General features: G+C 38.0%; 2 protein-coding genes and 1 long non-coding RNA gene across 4 annotated transcripts; 1 reads left to right on the forward strand and 2 right to left on the reverse strand.

Annotated features, from left to right (window-relative positions):
• Positions 1-187: 187 nt before the first annotated feature.
• On the reverse strand, positions 188-8,974 carry LOC136267328 (uncharacterized). Of its 2 annotated transcripts, none has more exons than XM_066062435.1 (7): positions 8,347-8,974; positions 6,155-6,193; positions 5,234-5,823; positions 4,870-5,052; positions 2,769-2,930; positions 2,015-2,485; positions 188-1,887 (listed from the first exon to the last, which is right to left on the reverse strand). In XM_066062435.1, exons 3-7 carry the CDS (start codon positions 5,244-5,246, stop codon positions 746-748), a joined length of 1,971 nt encoding a protein of 656 aa, XP_065918507.1. In that variant the 5' UTR covers positions 5,247-5,823; positions 6,155-6,193; positions 8,347-8,974; the 3' UTR covers positions 188-745. The 2 variants fall into 2 exon arrangements, with proteins under 2 accessions (XP_065918507.1, XP_065918506.1); XM_066062434.1 differs by having other exon boundaries at positions 5,234-5,828.
• A 3,188-nt stretch (positions 8,975-12,162) lies between these two features.
• On the reverse strand, positions 12,163-18,013 carry LOC136267329 (uncharacterized). The gene is made up of 3 exons (XM_066062436.1): positions 17,635-18,013; positions 16,287-16,475; positions 12,163-12,577 (listed from the first exon to the last, which is right to left on the reverse strand). The coding sequence occupies exons 1-3, from the start codon at positions 17,663-17,665 to the stop codon at positions 12,234-12,236; spliced, it is 564 nt and encodes a 187-aa protein (XP_065918508.1). The 5' UTR covers positions 17,666-18,013; the 3' UTR covers positions 12,163-12,233.
• Positions 17,661-19,663, forward strand: LOC136267330 (uncharacterized). The gene is made up of 3 exons (XR_010706641.1): positions 17,661-19,289; positions 19,346-19,424; positions 19,478-19,663. It is a non-coding gene; the product is annotated as an uncharacterized lncRNA (long non-coding RNA).
• Positions 19,664-19,794: the final 131 nt, after the last annotated feature.

Below are 19,794 nucleotides of genomic sequence, written 5' to 3' on the forward strand. Positions count from 1 at the left end.
AAATTAACACTATATAGCTATATTGGTTATTGGTTTGCTGTCAGTACCATACACACCATCAAGGTAGCCATGACTGAGGATGCACCACACAAAACTGTCATAATTCTCATAACTCTGTAGAGTATTTTTCATTAGTTGCTGAGTGAGATCTGCAGCAGTGAGATTTCTTAGGATGTACACTTTATAATCAAGATATTCCCAAGAATTGCAAAGATTATTTTCATCAATTTGTGAACCACTACGACTTTAATTATTTTACTATTTGTAAGGCATGAATGGAATTCATATATTACAACAGCAACACCATGTGGATGTTTCTTCATTAGATACCTCTCTACTACAAAGACTATTCATACAACTACACAGCAAATACACTGTACGACCAACTAAAAGTTTAGCAAATTTTGTCAACAGTGTGGAACTGCTAATTTTACAATAATTATACCTGTGCAAAGAGATAACATCTATACACACCCTCATGTATATGCCAGGAGTTTATCTACATGATCCTTAAAAATTAATATATCTAGAGATATACAGTACACACACACATGCACGCACGCATGCACTCACACACACACACACACACACACACACACACACACACACACACACACACACACACACAACACACAACACACACACAGAGGACTCAAGGGGTATATATATATATATATATATATATATATATATATAATCATACGAGAAACAGAGTAGAATGTATTAAATTGATTTTTGTAAATTGTTAAGAGTTTCCAAAGAACCACACCTGCTTGCGAAGCCGGGAAACAGGAACAGGACATTGTTTGTCTCCTTCATTAGTATAGGCTTCTGACACTTTGTTGGTAACCATGGTTAACATACTGAGGAAATCCTGATGTGAAGCATTGTCCACAAGAACTTCACATAAACTGGAGATGTACCAGGAACCATATTCACGACTTCTCCATGAGGCATATCCTGGTGGAGTAGCATAACCAAAAAAAAAATCAGCTTCACTTGGCAAAGAGTTGGACATCTTGTCAGGTCCAGGTCCATCTTTTTGTTCAGAAACTGCTTCATCTTTAGCATCTCCACGACATGCCTGAATGAAGAACAGCTTTGGTTTGTTTACTAGTGTTGGGCAAAAGTTTCCTTTAAACAGTTTAACAATATCATTAAACTTTACCAGTTCCCCATCTGTGCCATACACACCATCAAGGTAGCCATGACTGAGGATACAACACACAAAACTGTCATAATTCTCATGACTCTGTAGAGCAACCTGCATTAGTTCACGAGTAAACTCTGAAGCTTTGAGATTTTTTAATACTTGCACCTTATAGCCAAGGTATTCCCAGGTAATATTAAGATTATTTTCATCAACTAACGATCCTTCACGGTTTGATAACTTTTCATCAATATGGCCAGTAGAATGAAATTCATAATTGTTGATGATGATGGCAATACCATGTGGCCACTTGCGCATTAGGTACCTCTCTGCTACTGGATCAGACTTGCCTTGGCCTTCAGCCAATAATTTCTCAATCAGTTCTACATAATGTTTCTGTATTTTCTTTTGATTAACCATTTCTTGGCGCAGAACATGGTTTTCATTATTTTTGGCTGCTAAATCCATTTGTAACAGTCTGATCTGCTGGAGTAATTGCTCACTATTACAAGAAGAAATTGTTCCACCATGGAACATTTGACCATCCACTTGTGTTCGTAAACTATCAACCAACACAGAACTGTTGTAACCAACCATTCCATGTGGGTCATATTCTTCATCTTCATCTTCTTCCTGAGTTGGGAGGGAATATTCCTGCTGGAGATCACTGGTGTTAACCTGCTCTGGATTCGTGCATTGGACTGGATTGTGTTGGGGTAGTTGTAGTTGGGCAGGTACTAAAAAAAGTAATGGATTGTTACATAAAATAGTAGCTGCACACCTATACGTACATACAGCAAACAAACCCGCAAATTTCATTGTAATATGGTGGCATATATACATATAGGTAACATAAACACTTACTGTGATCACTAAATTCTGGATTAAATGGTGGTGGACGTGACTCTACAGAAGATGATGCATTGGTTGGCAATGGGTGGGGCTCTACATGAAGGTGTGGCTTTGTAAATGGCTCCCTATATGTAAAGGATGTTTCACTTAAATAAGTGTTAGTATACTCATCAATTAAATGACATAAATCTATTCGACTAATGTCCTTTAAAAGACTTTGGAGATAGTCCAAATTTTCAGCCATAATCAACATCCGTTGTTCAAAGAATTTGAACAAAACCATTCCACTGAAATTAGCCTTGTTACGTACAGAAGATGAATTTGCTTCTGTTGAGATAAAACACAAGTCATCCACTTCTTCTGTGCTCAATGACTTTATTATTTTTCTAAGCAAATGACGATAAGCATTATTGAGTGGTGTAGCATTTACTGTGTTGGTCTGTTGTCTGAATATTCCAGGAATCTGAAGAGTTTGATACACTCCTAAACATAGGAAAAGAAAATTTGTAACAGAAATAGTCTCAATTGTGTTGTGTAGTGTGTGTAGTGTAGGCTCTAATATCTATGATATACTGTAGTGTAGTGTAGTGTAGTGTAGTGTAGTGTAGTGTAGTGTAGTGTAGTGTAGTGTAGTGTAGTGTAGTGTAGTGTAGTGTAGTGTAGTGTAGTGTAGTGTAGTGTAGTGTAGTGTAGTGTAGTGTATACTGTAGTGCAGTGTCTGTGAGTGTGTGCATGTGTGTGTGTACTGTGCTGATACATTCCTAACCTGTAGAAGACCTTCCATGTGGAACTAGTAGAGGGTGTCCATTATCAGGGACAGCATTAGATTTTTGTATGTCATCATCATATGTCTGTACTGGTACAGGATAGTTTCGTTTAAGTGAACCATTGGATGAAGTCTGTTGAAAATGACTTGGAAAGATCTGGGCTACAAGCATTGACATACATTAATATAATGACAGACCACATCACATGCTGATTCACTGTCATCAAAAATTTGATAAGTTAACAGTTTATACTGAGCCCAATAAAACTTCATAACTAGATTTATGTATCAACCATCCATACTGTAGCTAATCTAGTGTATGATGCTACTTAACTGAAGCCAAGTTCATTAATACCTTAGTCGCCATAAATGTGACCAGATGTGCATTTAGCCGATGGTAAAGGCTTCAGCTTCATGTAATCATATGCTGAGAACTTTTGAAGTTACAGCCGTACAAAGTAGCAACAACAGAAAGTATATAGTAAGTGGCCTATAAATTACAGGAGTTTAATAAAACACCACCTATAACAGTAATTTACAAATAAATGATATACAGTACTGAGGCTTGCACCATTGTGTTCACCATGAATATTGGGTAGGAATGTTTTATTTTCCTTTTTTAATCGCAAACAAAGACGGAATCAGTGAAGAAAGCTCAATCACACATATTTGTGACATGATTTAACAAATGCCTTTAGTATATCTTTACATAGGTTTAATTTACTGCAACAAACCAAATATTTTTGAGCTCTTCTTTAGTAGGCGAATAAGATGATATCAAGGTTTATAATTTATGGTTAGACTATTTCGCCACAAAGAGAAAGTACTTTAAAATTTTACAGAATAATACAGAGGTATTTTACCCATTGCAATCAATATTTTATACTACATGGCCATGAGTTTTTGTGTCCATTTAATTATCAGTTGAGTTTTATATTATGTGTTAGTACACCTCTGGGGACACTAGGTGATGTTAAATCCTAGTTTCACACCTTCTGTCTTTTTCTATAACGGTAGCTCTATATTATAGAAAGTATTTTCAACACTGGTGCATTGTCAGTAGAGCAACCACTTGTCCGCAAATCAAAAGAGGCATATATTATAGTATAGTACATGCATGGCCGAACCATTTAGTGCTATTAGAATAAAGATGGTTTAAGGCATAAATGGATGTCACTTTGAGGATTTCTTTGCCAGCAATAACTGTGTGTTTACAAGAAACAATGGACTTAAACTATATAAACATGTGCAGTATAGTCATCTCAACACCACAAAATAAAGCTTTTCTCAGAGTGTTTGATGATTGGAACAGCCTCCCAAGAGACATAGTACAATCACTTAATGTTTTTCTATTTAAGAAAAAACTTGAGGAACACTGGCAACAGTTTTGTTTTGAATTTCTGTAATACGTAGGTTTATATTAGGAGTTGGTATACAAGACAATTGTCTTAACCATTTGTGCAATGTACCAAAAATAATATTCGAAATGGGGCTTCTCCCATGGCATTATTAATCATTCTTCATAAAGGTAATTTACATGGCTAGTTTGATATAGTTCAAAATAACAGCAGATTTAGCCAAGAAATCCTAAAAAAGCAATGTAGATAGACTTGAAGTGTGATCCAGTGAGTCCCATCTTTTGCTAGGGTTTTTTCAAATACTAAAATTCAAGTAAAATACCCGTGACCAAAACACACAATTACAACAATATTTCTTATCCTCCAATAGATGGGTAGATTTTTATTTTTTTATTAGATAGCTGACTTAGCTAGCTAAAATGACTCAGAATGATTTTCTTAAACTGCTCTAGCTAGTTACAACAACTTTAAAAGGTACTGGATGACTCAGCCACCATTATGAGGTCACAGCAATGTGGGCGGGGACAATAATCAAAATTATGTGACCTTCAATGTGGGCACTCAAAATTGAGCACACCTGTATCATCTAGACACTTCTGTACCCAGGAAAATAAGTACATGATTAAGGTGTAGCTAATACACCTTCACATTCAGATCTGGAGTTAAACATTTTATCTTCACTCCAGTCTTCGATCTGTTCTGTACATTTTTACAAATAACTCTGATCTACATTCTATACATACCATGGCTTGATCCTTGTCCATACTGTAGTGGCTCTGTACCACCTCCTTGATAAGTGCCCTTGGTACCAGCCACTAGGTGAACCACGTTGGATGTGTCGGCGTAGTGATTTTCTCTCAGTTCAAGTGGGGCAGAAGGGATTGTCTCAACACTGTAGCTGAAATGTGTCCCAGACGCCAGAAAACCTGTCAGTATAGTTTTTTTTATAAACTTAACATTTGCCACTGCTTTAGCATAATTATATTATTTAGGAAGATGATAGCTCTATGCTAAAAATAGATATTAATGTTCATGCATATGCGTGTCTCGCCTATCACATGCCATCGTGAAGCCAATCCATACATCGCTAGTTATGTGTACACCTACCTTCATCGTTCATGATAATAACGCGGTGAACATCCAACGAGTAACTGTGTACGAAGTATGCAAAGTCATCCCGTCAATAATACCTAAGGGGAAAATCCCAAGTACGTAATACCTTTGAAATGGTGGGCGCCTACAAGTTGTGCGGCTGTCATTTGAAGAGAACCAAGATACAAACATTTACTATCAGTTATTTAGAAAAGGTTAAAATACAATATACAACAAGTACGAAACAGATTACAAATACACATTACATCCAGACAAGCTCGAAAACTCAATTTCTCACTGGTATTTGCATGCAAGTGGGAGGTCATGTTTCACTACCTTTGTTGAACAGCAAGAGATGCTACATAACAATAATAGATTTTCACTGCACACGTGAGTAGCATTAATGAAATTTGGTGAAAGTGATGATCCAGTGGGAATGAAACAATCACGTGTGCCTGGCTTAATTTACATAGCAACAACAGAATGAAAAATCTTAGCTACAACAATTAATTTTACACATGTTACAAATGCCTAATAATCCATTATCTTGCTATGTGATTCAGTCCACATTATAAATCAAGTGCTGCCTCAGCACAATTGTTCTTCTACACTGGAAAAAAAGAAGACAATGTAAACACAAAAGTTAATAGCCACACAAAATACAGTGAACATCTCTTAACTCTCTAAATAAAGAACACCATGCATTAACCCAAGGTACTGCGGTCCCTATAGACCATTACCTATACAATTTTACCTCTTAAAAGGACAATCTCCTTAATAAAACAGTAACATTTCATTAAAATGGATGGTCCCAAAGTGTCCGGTACAGGTTCCACATACAGTGCATAAATCACACACACGCGCGCGCGCGCACGCACACACTGCACACACACACACGCATGCGCACAGTGTTGAAATCAGGTCACTACTGCTTACCCAGATGACACACTGACCCAGATAGCAATCCAGATTGACCTAAATAAAAACCAAAGTATATGCCAAGAACTCCATTTTGGATACTCCACAAGTTAAGTAAACAGACAATTATATGATAACTTTATTATTAACATTCATTCAGTGAGCATAGGTTGGTAAAACCCATTTTCTGTAAGTGTGTGGCTTTGTACATATCTACAAACTTCAACACACCCTACTGATAAACTAATGAGACTCCACGTACACCTACAAACAGTATCACACATTCCCATACATTATAGCTAGATGACCCAACCAACGAAGCCTACAGCCAGAAATCAAGTGAGTAGGTAAACACATCCTACACTGAGCCTCTACATTGCTAAAGTGCTGGGAAATACCTAAAATATTCCTCAAACATCTATGGTGAAAAACTTCTTTATGGGTTGAAAAATGACAGATGACAGGCTGTTGTTATATTGAGCTCTGTACACACACACCCACACCCACACACGTACGCACGCACACACACACACACACACACGCTAGTACTCATTAAGGATTTTGGTAGTTGGATAGTAAAATTAGTACTCGAGTACTCACTAAGATCACATGATCCATTAATAATCAGCTCACATGATGCATTTGTCATCAGGAAGTGACACCATAAAGGTCATAGAGTTTGATTTGTGAAATTTAAACCACTAGACTTTGTTGGTCAGGAAAGGTTACATTAACAAGTACAAGAAAAAATTAGGAATTTTCCATATGAGTAGGGGCTGCAGCAATAAAAAGCACTGAAACAAGCCACGGAGACAAAACACAACTGACTGATTACATTTTAATCCCTACTTTAGCCTGCTATGATATATGGTTAAAGTAGGCGGGATTAAAATGCAATCATTCAGTTGTGTTTTGTCTCAGTGGCTTGTTTCAGTGCTTTTTATTGCTGCAGTCTCTACTCATACGGAAAATTCCTAATTTTTTCTTGCACTTGTTTGTGTACTTTTTTTGTAAATTTTATTGAATAACTGTATTTAGTAATTTACCCCCTTCTGCAATTCTCGAAATACATGTACAGTTAAACGTTCTTAAGGATGTGGATTTTTAACAAACTGCGTTAAACAACACATTACCCACAGAAGTATCTTTTCAACTGTCTTATAGTGTGTCTACAGTATTATTTTCCACTAATTCTCTCAACAAAGCCTCAGGGCTGCTCTTACTTTTAGTTTGCATAAGTACGGGTCATGCCCACTTTCTAGACGACAAGATACGTGAGCCTATGAGGCCTACTACGGTGTTTTTCAGTTGTAGTACACCTGAAAAGTGCTCTGGGAAAGCTACCCCATAGAGTCTGTAGAGAGGCGCCATATACAACCGGTTTTTAAACTCGGAAAAGCAACCACCTTCGAGCCAAAGCAAACACTCTAATCCTTACGAATGTAGTGGCGATGTTGAACAGGCAGCAGCATATCCGTGTATCCCAACATTAAAATCACGTGATTCCTACAATTATGTTACAAGTTTATTCCAATATGTTGGGAGCACTGTGGAGTACGTGCTTTGATGGAAGCCGTACCCATGAGAGATGGCCACGATAAAGAAGGATCAAAGATAAAACAGTAAGACAGTAGCGCACACATCGTAGGTATTTAATATTGTGAAAGGTTTTTTCTCCACAAAATTCAAAACGTTTCTGCCAAAGTAGTAAGGCTGTAGCTGTAGCCAGTTTTCCGCTACGCTTGACTGAACGTATCATTGAGGCAGGCAGTAGAAAATTCGCTAAAACATATATATTTTTAAATTTCATAGCACCTCGTCGGAAACATTTTGGGTCATTCTGAAGACACATTTGGACTTGTTTATACCTGACCAATACTGTGAAGGATTTCTGAAGATGATTTTGGGTAGATTTTCTTTGTGGACCACACCCACGCCTTCATCGTCCTTACTATACAGTACAATAACACCTTCATCATCCTTACTATACAGTACTATTGTACTGCATGATGCAGTGTACATGTGTGTACTATTGGTATTTATTGTACATATGAAAATGTAGCATAAAACATCTCTTATAGCTTAGACGCATGGTTGTAAGTAGTGTGAGTATTCGGTCGATTACACCAGAGCATTCAATCATGAATACTAAAATCCATGATTGTTTCCCCAACACATACATGCAATAAGTGCATACAAATAAAACATACTTTCACTTTTTGATTCCGAACTTTCTAGTGGAGTAAACTGAAGTGTAAGATCTTGTCTGCACTCTGAGTAGCACAAACTTCATGACGGATAAGAGCAAGACTTGATACAATAGTATAAGAATAGTTGAAGGCATTGAAAAAAATGCCAATTCCAATATTGGGATCTTCACTGTCACTGACGGAGTGATCATAGCGGTATAAACAAATAACAGGACAAAACATTTCTTGACTCTGCCTCTTCCATTCTTGATTCTTGAGTGGGTGCGTAGGTGTGCACATGTACAGTATCACATACACACGATACAAAACTGAATGTTCATGAAAATATTAACTGAAGTAATCACAATCTAGGCAATCAGTCAAAGTCACTCGTCCTAAACATGTACCCAGCAAATATACAGCAAACAACTTAGGGGAAGAAACCCTACCATATCTGACAAAATGTCACCACGTTGAGTACAAAAACAACAAAATACAGTAACATACAACAAATGACAAGTTGTTGATATATTCAAGGTAAAAACTACATATCTATGCACATCCAACAGAAGAAAAAGTTCACCACAAAGAAGAGAACAGATTGAATATACAAATGGAGAGACCGACAAAAAATTACAAACTATAAAAAAAAATTTTTTTTTTTAAACTGGCAACAATCTTTCAGTACTGCAAAGTTTATTCTGTGGATCTTGCAAAGAACCACACTTGTTTACGAAGTTGATTCACTGGTGAAGGACACTGCTTGTATTCTTTATTAGTATAAATTTCTGACACTCTATGGTTAACAATGGTTAGCATAGTAAGCAAGTCTCGCTGCAGGGCATAGTTATGAAGCACTTCACACAGACTGGGAAGTTCCATGACGACGACTTCTCCATGACACATTTCCTGGTGGACTGGCATAACCAAACAAGAAATCAGCATCATTTGGTAGACAATTACTAAATGGCCCATCTCCTTTTCCATCTTTCTCATATCCTGGATCTTCATTCTCACCACGACAAGCTTGTATGAAAAACAATTTTGGTTTACCAGCTAGTGTTGGGCATTTAGTGGGTTTAAAAAGATCAGCAATTTCATTAATATTCACTGGTCTACCGTCTGCACCATACACCCCATTAAGGTCACTATGACTGAAGATACAGCACACAAAACTGTCTTAATTCTCGTGATTCTGTTCAGCAACTTGCTTGAGTTGTTGGGTGAGTTCTACTGCAAAGAGGTTCCTAAGGATGCATACATCATAGCCAAGATACTCCCAAGTACTACAAAGATGTTCTTCATCAGCACATGAGCCAGGACGACCTTTTAATGGCTCTAAGGCATGATCGGTTGAGTGAAATTCATAGTTGTTAATAATTATGGCAATGCCGTGTGGAATTTTGTTCATATCATATTTTTCTACAGGACAAGCTGGGAGATTAATCAAACTTTCGATTAATCCATTATTGTGATTAATGATGTGTACATGGTGATCAGTTGTGTCCTCCAGTTGCACAATTATCTTTCCCTGACGAACAACTAGATCTTCTCTTTCCTGAAGCCTTAATTGTAAGCGAGCTACCTGTTCTTCTAATTGTCTAATACGGAAGTGTTCAATGGTCAGATAAGTTACCACTCCTCTTTGTGGCTCAAGTCCATTACCTACCCTGGTAATCACTCGTGAACGGCTGGATGTGGAAGTTTCTACATGCATTTGATGGTTATACTCTATTTGGGATACATCATCATCTTGTACTTGAAATAGCAAAGAATACTTGTTTTGTTCACTAGGACTGCCCAGTATGGGAGCCATGGGCTAAATTGCATTTGCACTGGACACATGATGGACTGAATGAGGCTGAGGCTGCCCATAAATTGGCACTAAGTAAAGAACATAATAATTTTAATTACACTAAACAAAACAGAAAAGGACACTGGCATCTACTATACCCAAGATCAAACTTTGAAATACAAAATAATAGGCTGCAATATCATTTTAAAAGTGTTTCTAGTGTCCAATAAAGACTTGGCATCTACATTATTCTGGCACAAGACATAGTGCACTGCACTGTCCCCTGTAGCTCCCTGGATGAATAGATGGCTTCGTGTAACATTGCCCATAATGGCTTTCAGGGATTTTTCTAGAAAATAAGTTCAGGGGGACAATCCGAGTTTTTCAGAAATTGAGGGGGGGCAGAACTTAAGTTAGGCTAAATCACCTGTTTACTCAGGCTGATTGAGGCAGAGTTCAGGGGGGGCAAAATCATTTTCAGGAGGGGCAAAATGCCCCCTTTGCCCCCCCTAGAAAAATCCCTGGCTTTCACTTATCTGGCCACAAGTAAACTTTGCCCCAGCAATGCCCTCTTTGGTATACAGTTAAACAGTTGAGAAGATATTTGTTTGTGTGCGGTCTTTATTATCATTATCAGCACTTTCACATTACTTTTGTATGATCATACAAAAGTAATGTATGTACAAATCTATTCATGTAATTAGGTCTGTTGGTATAAGTACCAGATATGTCACCGGATCTGCGAAAAGTGGTCTTATAGTCCTTCCAATTACATGTACTTGGCAATCCATAACTTGACTTGTGAGTATGGTACAAGCCTGAAATTTGGCTACTTTACACTCCTAACATAGCACTATTCCTGGATGTAATTTTAAGACACTGGGTTAAACACATAATGACTTATGGCTCGTCAAACTTGGAAATTTGGAAAGGCTATAAGATAAGGCCCTTTTGCAGATCCAGTTACATATGCAGTTAAAACAACACTGACACTGTATCACACTCTGAATATATGTACACTGGCACAGGGAGCTAGATGACTTGCATCTTGACAGGGCCTCAAACCAGTGCAAGGATAGTGCAATCCATTCCTGTTTGTATCATCATACAAAAACTCCTAATAGTTTATTAAAGTATATAGTTTTGAAACTTCTACTCATCTTCTAAATTCTAACGCCTTTCCATATCTGAGACTTTATGCTGCTCTGAAAATATTAATCTTAAACAACATTGGCTTTTGTGCTGCATTTCATTTTGAATACATGGTGAGAATACTTTGGCCTCCTCATGCACACAACACCCAGTACCCTACACAATCTTATGTAGTGTAGACTGTGTAGCCCCCATAGGTTGTCCATTGACACATCTAGTACAGCATCCACAGGTAGGCCACTGATATGTCATGATTTTTAACCAGTACACAATGCCACATAATTAACACAAACAACATAGCAGGAATCAATACCCACATAAGTTTTTGGAAAGGAAAACAAATTAGTGACTGGCTGATCTACCAATCCAGGGAAAAAGCCCTGACTGTGGCCCAGCTGTTGAATTACTTCTTATAGTGTGCCCTCAATTAACCATATAATATGACAATGATTAATTAATGTGCAAAGGTCACAAAAGGTCTGGATCCACTACTTACTACATAGGTGAAGTTCTATAATCCTACCAAGTTTCATGCCTGTATGCAAAATTCACAATTCATCTAATTTTCGAACACATCTGTACATATATGCAGCAGAACCTGAAGAAATCAATTCCAAAACACTAACTCATAACTAAAGATTGGGCCTGCAAAAACAGGGTAGCGGGCACATAAAATTTGCCTTGTTTTTCAAACTTTCATGACTTATAACCTTTTATGTGACTGTCCTATGGCCATGAAATTCTCAGCATTTATTGAGCATTTACATTGCTATAAAATACAAGCTACAGATGCAAATATTCTATTCCATTGCTGAGATATGATCAGTTACATGACTAGGTGTAGTTTGTGCCCACATGGCCTGTATGTCACATTATAGTGTTATACCTGATACAAATTCTGGGTTATACGGTGGAGGTCGCTCCTCGACAGGTGGGGCACCATGTGGGAGGGGCTGTAGACTTAACATCCTACCATTGTACTGGTCAATGAGACTGCACAGGTCCAGCCGATCAACAGAAGTAACATCCTTGCGAGGTATATTAAATTACTTGGTGTGATGAGCATCATCTTGTCAAAGAAATCAAGCAACACTATCCCACTGAAATCATTCCTGTTACATATACCAGCCTTCTCTGCCTCTACTGAGACATAACACAAGCCTTTAACTTGTTCTAGATCCAATGAATCAGAAATTCTTTTCAACAAGAGGTGATACTCACTCAGCAATGCTTCTGGCCACTCATTTACTCTCTGTTGATGATGGCCAGTTCCACTCATGGATAAAAAAGGCCCATTAGCCACAGCTACATGGGAAAAGCACAACAGTTTAAATGTGATGATTAAACCACACTGACTTTTTTGGTTACAGTGTACAGGAAATTTGGCAAAAGGCAATTTTCACAAACAAACAATGTTTCACTACTATAAAAATTCAAATTTGTTTAGCTACAGAAACTTCTTCAAATAAATACCCTATCATAGTAAAATTAGCTAAGGCTTTTGCCCAAAAAACTTTCCTGTTATATGGCAACATGTATTACATACCTATTTAGAGTAAATTATCTATTCTCGGACACCATGTATACTCGGACACTCGTTCTCGTAAACTGCTGGATGGAATCATACAAAAATTGGTATGGATATACCTTGCATATAACCCAACTATACTGCCAAGTTTGAGCCAAAAATCTTGTTTGATTGTTGTGCTAGACCACATCAAAGTCGTTGCTTGAAATCATATATTCTCGGACAAAATTCAAGTATTGTCGGACACCGGTCAGTAATCCTACATCAAACACTTTCACCACCTCTATTCTCAGACACGAGCTATCAGCTGGTTCTCGTACACGGTTATACCAAATCATATGAAAATTATTGTGGACATAGTTTACACATAGCCTATCTGAACCTCCAAGTTTGAGCTTAAAAGCTTTTATGGTTAGCTAACTAGTGCAGATTAAAGTTTCCACAAGAAAATTAGTATTCTCATTTTTCTCAGATAATAGCCAATGCTTTGTACACGAAATAATTTAGCCACTTCCTACCACCACCACCATCTGATAGGGCTGTTCATTGGCTATCAGCAGAGCCATAGTTTATTTCTTTCCATCACCTTTATTGGAAATATGCGAACATGTAATTACCTCTATTCTCGGATACATTGTTTCTGTGCTGTCTGATTGAATCTTGGCTCCAGCTATTTCTGGTGAAAATGTTGTACTTTTCATTGACTTAAACTACTTTAAATAGCATGCAATGCCAGTGAACTACCTTTTTGTACCACCAGAAATAGCTGGACCCAAGATTCAATCAGACAGCACAGAGTCCAAGAATAGAGGTAGTTACATACTCGCATATTTCCGATCATAATTATCCATAAAGGTGCTGGAAAGAAATAAACTATGGCTCTGCTGATAGCCAATGAACAGCCCTATCAGATGGTGGTGGTAGGAAGTGGCTAAATTATTGGTGTATGAAGCATTGGCTATTATCCAAGAAAAATGAGAATACTAATTTTCTCATGGAAACTTTAATCCGCTCTAGTTAGCTAACCATAAAAGCTTTTTAGCTCAAACTTGGAGGTTCAGATAGGCTATGTGTAAAGTATGTCCACAATAGTTTTCATACGACTTGGTATAACCGTGTACGAGAACCAGCTGATAGCTTGTGCCTGAGAATGAAGGTGGTGACATGCTCACACATTTCCGATCACAGCTTCCTGCAAATGAGACAAAAAGAAATAAACTAGGGCTCTGTTGATAGCTAATGAATAGCCCTAGCAAATGGTGTTGGTGGTAAGTCTTTAAAGTATTTGATGTAGGATTACTGACTGGTGTCCGACAATACTTGAATTTTGTCTGAGAATATATGATTTCAAGCAACGACTTTGATGTGGTCTAGCACAACAATCAAACAAGATTTTTGGCTCAAACTTGGAGGTATAGTTAGGTTATATGCAAGGCATGTCCACACCAATTTTTGTATGATTCCATGTTTATGAGAACGAGTGTCCGAGTATACATGGTGTCCGATAATAGTTTACTCTATATTGTAAGATGCACATACTACTATTGGTATAGTGCACCAAGACATAATAAACTTCCAAAAATTGATAAAGTGTATATCTCCCAGTTGCATTGAGCAATCAAATCAGTTCTTGGTGTGGGAGCACCCTGTAGCACAACCTAACTTTTGCACCTTTAGTTGCCTTGGAAACCTTTATTAAATGGTGAAATACCATTTTTGCACTTTTTGTAAGGAGTTCTATGTTTTACATCAGAATTTTAAAAACTATGTATCACATGAATTCTTGTTGATGTCTCCCTAATTCTTACTAATCAAATTTTGAAAATTTAGTGCACACTAGTGGTGTGCGATATCAGGATTTTCATTTCGATATGATATCGCTACGATAATAGTGTAAATATCGAATTTCGATTCGATTTTCGATAATTTTTAATTGTGTGGGTGGAGTAATTGCGTGGGTGGCCGATATTTATAAATATGCTTCAAATACATTTTACACTCCAAAGCTATTGCATAGAACTGGTAGACAAGCTTATAAAGTGGCTAGATTGTACAGAACCAACCTTCATTTCAAGCGTGATTGCACAATCACACACTAAAGCTGTTAATTTATGGAAATATTCTTCGATATTTCAATAATTATCGAAACTTTTCGATAATATTGAAATCTGCTAAAGTAGTATAGAAATCGATACGATAACGATATTGACAAATTATCGCGATATCGATATTTTTTTGATATATCGCACACCACTAGTGCACACCATCACAACAGTCATACTAATGTATTTTCAATATTTTTTAAAGATATAACTGATCATTGTAATGAGTACTATTTATTGTAAGATGCACTAATGCTATAGCACAAAGATAAGGAAAGATATGTAATTTTAAAAATGCATGCTTGAACTGATTTTGGAAGTTTATGCCTTGGCGCACTATAGTAGAGTGTATGCTTTAGTCAGTGAGTAAACATTTACAGTAAAACCAGACTTAATAAGTTGACTTTATGCTACTTCTATAAACCAGGTAGCCATGCAGTTAATAGACAAATAATCAATCATGTATATTTTATTCATGCCATTGCTATTATTAATTCAGCTAGACAATTGGATTTGTAAATACTAAAATTTAGCATATTTCATAATTCATTAATTATTTTGTAATTCTGTAATTACATTGCTATGTGCTGCTAACGAAGCATAACTATAACAAACCACTTTAAACCACAAATTACACACAGAAGTATCTACTCAACTGTTTTATAGCGTATCTGTCATGTCTTCTCATGAAAATTGGTTAAAGAAAGCCTTGAGGCTGTTTCTTCGTGTAAGTATGGGTAATGGCCCCTTTCAACTTGAAGGATATGCTATCTCTGGTAGACTAAGAGGCCTTCAACGTTGTTTTGAAGTTGTTAAAACCGAAAAAGAAGACCATTCACAAAGAGTCACCATATACCTGTATTGCAGACCGCAGAGAAGAAATCACCGCAGAGCAAAGTTTATGTGTGTGGAAGTTTAATACAAACCTAATTTAGCTTTCAATTCTTACATGCTGGCTGCTTTTTACCACTAAACGATTTCGCTAACGTAAGTGCATAAGGACAAACAGATAGGTAGATAGGTAGGTAGGTAGGTAGGTAGGTAGGCAAGCAGGCACACACACACACAACTTCAGTTAACCAAGAGCGCCGGCGGCATGCGCCTGGTTAAAAATGCCCTCCACAATTACTACAAAACAAACATTGCAGTCTCCACAGGTGGCTCCATTTCTACCTCTGAATGAGCAAAATTATGCATCAAATATGTCTATCGTAGAGATGTACAACAACTACAATACAGTAGTTCATAACATCACGTTTCTACTTCTTGATAAAGACAACAGTCACAAAATAATACTTTAACATAACATTTCAATCTATTTCTTCAAGACAATTTGATAACTGGCCAACTTCAACATACAGAACACAACTGACTACACAATTACCTGGTCCTCCAATATAGTGTGCAGGATCCGTGAGACTGGGATTATATCTGATATCCCTGGTACCAGCTTGCATTGAGCCATACTGATCACTAGTTACTCCGAGTGAGGCAGAGGTACCAAGCTCAAAAGAGGTTGCAGGTGGCAGTGCCTCCACATTGTGACCGGGGAAAGTCCCAACATGTAGTTGACCTGATATGAAGAAAATTATTTACCATATACCATACAGTTTGAATGTACCATGCTTAATAAAGTGACATGATAGTGGTATAATGATCATGATATGCAAGTGAAACACGCGATTATTCTACCTGGCATGCAGCGGCGGAGCAAGTAGTCGATATGAGGGGGGGCTGGAAAAAAAAAAAAAAAAGGTCGCAACCAACTGACAAGAGCTTTCCACCTCACCAGCTACCATTTCTAGCTGATAAACTACATAAAAATCCTTACATAGCTAGCTACACACTGAATACTTTATTAGAGTGACTGCTCTATTAGAGTATCTCGATCTTTATCACGGTTTTCAGCCCCACTCCAAGAAAGATAATTTCGGTGTGATATCATTCTGAGGGGGGGCTAAGCCCCCCCTCAGCAGATCGAGGGGGGGCTTCAGCCCCCTAGCCCCCCCCCTTTCCGCCGCCTATGCTGGCATGGAAAGCAGCCTGGCCACGCGCAAGACTAACAACTTTTTAGTGAATAAACAATCGGGACAATGGAAGCCTCGATGGAACGTAAACCTGTAATAGTGGAGACCTTATTAGATGGCCGCCACACGGATTCGCCTCTACACCACAAAAATGTCCGACAACAAAAATTAACATATTATACACTGTTTGTATAATTATATATTATTGTAATTGCTAAAACTCATGTGCATGAGTGTAGTACAATGTCAAATCATACAGTAGTTCACTAATAAATTTTTTTTTCTCCCGGGCTGGATGTACTGCCCTTGCCTACCACCCCCAGCACCAAGGAGCAAGTGTGCTGGACAACTGAAAGGGGGACAACTAAAAGTCCCTAGGGCCAGCAATATGGCCCATTTCCGGGGAAGCATTGTTGGAACGATGAAGGATGGATCTTGTTCCCCGGATGCACATTGTAGCAGAACGAAGCAATGAAAAAGACAGTGTGCAGCGAATCCACGCCAGAGTGCCACTATAAGATGTTGAGCTGTGGCGAGAAAGCATGTCGGCCAGACGACGATAGAATGTTAGTGCTTCTCCTCCCATTCCACCGGTTGTGGAAAAAACTAAAGGGGTAAAGGAAGCCTGTTCCACCTCCCGGACACGTTCGCCATACTCTCGCTTCTTCTACATATTATACACTGGGCTTTATATATTCTACCCACCTTCATTATAGTTATCTACGTGTTTGATCATGTTCGTAGCTTCCAGAAACTCCTCTTCGCAACCCGCGACTCGAGCTGCGTTTGACTGGCCTGTAATTGATGAAGAACTGTTTTCGTTAATGTCACCAGTACGAAGCACTGAACTGTGGTGCCATATCAACTTATGAAGCGGCTTCGACTTTTCCGAATCTAATTGGCGCTCACCTTCGTAATTCTGGCGTTTTGACAGAAGATTCTCCACCTGGACCACATCGAGACGCTGTGGTTCCAACCAACTTATGACTGCTGTGCGTTTACACAACAAGACTCTGCGTGCTGCCAAAAGTCAAGCGAGTTTTGAAAAAATGTTCGTCGTCTGCTCCAGGTCCTGATGGAATCACTTATTTTCATTTGAAGAAACTTCCCAGTTGTCACAACTTTCTAGCTACTCTGTACTCCAAGACCTTCAACAGGCTGGATTTTCAGTTAATCTTGGGACAATTGAGGTTGGCTGTTTGGGCCATTTCATGCCACAGACTATCTCTAAACTAAGTGATGTATGCCATCTACCGAAGAATACTATTCGTTGTATTCTTCAGCAAGCAGCTCGTGTTGCAATCTCCTGTTCATATAGGATCTTTAATTCCCGTGCTTCCACTACTTGGGATGTAGTTGATCTGTTTACCTGTTGAGAAGCCATGCATAATTGTTTAGTTTTGTATGTAGTTTTTTTTTTTTTTTTGGTCTTGCCAGGGCTCCATACTTTTTAGTAATAATTTGGTAACCCTGAGACTGGACTCCTGACCCCTTGTAATTATTTGTTCATGTAATTGTCAATTATTATGACGTTTATCTATCTCCATACAGTATGTAGATTACTTTGTACAACCCAGTCTCCTGACAGAATGGATAAAATAAAAGACTACTCTAAGCGAGACTCTAAATAGCAAACGCCATTTGTGTACTGTATTAATTTTATTATTGGAATGTGACAAAAAATCACGTGACTTTGATTAGGCCACTCCAAATAAATTCTCTGTTTCCCCGCATCTGGTTACTGTCAGCTCTAAATTATTCGTATTCTTCCATTATTTTCTGGTTATTCTTGCATACTGACAGACCTATCTTGAAACAGTGTCGGCTTACGTGTCAGCAGTTCGGCACAGACTTCATGTGTATTCTATTTTGCAACTTAAAAAGGAAGAACAAGCTTAAGCATGCTTTTATGCAGCATTTTATGTTTTGCCAATTGTCACGCAGGCAAATAATGGCTTGAAAAGCTGCCAATACTATAATGAAATAATGGCCAGCCGAAATGGACCGCCCGCCCACATGCAAATATACCTGAGTCCAGGACTGGAAACAGGAATTTATTTGGAGTGGCCTTACCTGTGAAGACACCACAACTATTCCTGCAGTTGAACTTGTTTGCTGGTTTTCCCAGTACTAGACAAAAGCTTTCAATCTGGCCATTCTTAAATTCACTCACAAAATTAATAACAGATATAGGCCACCTGCCGAGTCAGGTCCAAGAGATTTGCTGTGTTGCAGAGCCACAAGCTTATTGAATGCAACTGCAGGAGTAATCTCAATGGAACCATTAAGAAGAGGGGGAACTGGTTTATGTTAGAACTAGATTCAAGATTTATTTTTGTATAAGACATTGCATTGATCAGGTATACAGGCTGTGCGTTTACCCGTATTTAATCATAATAATCATATTTGGTGCCAGGTAGATGCATTTGATGCAGTGATGATGGTAGCAGATAGAATTATGATGGGAGTAGCATTTTAGCATTGTCAAATTCCAGGTTAGTGACTTAAGTGGACTTGCTGTCCATGCTATATTTGAATCACCATTTAGCTCTAAGTCATCAGATTGGCTACATACTTAGCTACCCCTGGTGTATGTAACTTAAGCACAGAAGTGGTAAATCACAAAAGAATGTCAAGCATCTGCAATTTGGACTCACAGTACTGTATTGATACCAGAAACTGGAATCATGCATTCACATTGTATTCAGAAGTATAGAAAGCCAATGTGCAAATAGAAGACAACAGTTATAAATGTACTTTACAGTTATACTCACTGTACATTGTAAAGAAAGTGAGACAAAATAAGTTTGAATTTTCGTGCCAAGATCGAGATACTCTAATAGAGCAGTCACTACTCTAATAGAA

The sequence above is a fragment of the Dysidea avara genome, chromosome 9 (genome assembly GCF_963678975.1).
Source record: "Dysidea avara chromosome 9, odDysAvar1.4, whole genome shotgun sequence".
Taxonomy (NCBI): Eukaryota; Metazoa; Porifera; class Demospongiae; order Dictyoceratida; family Dysideidae; genus Dysidea; species Dysidea avara.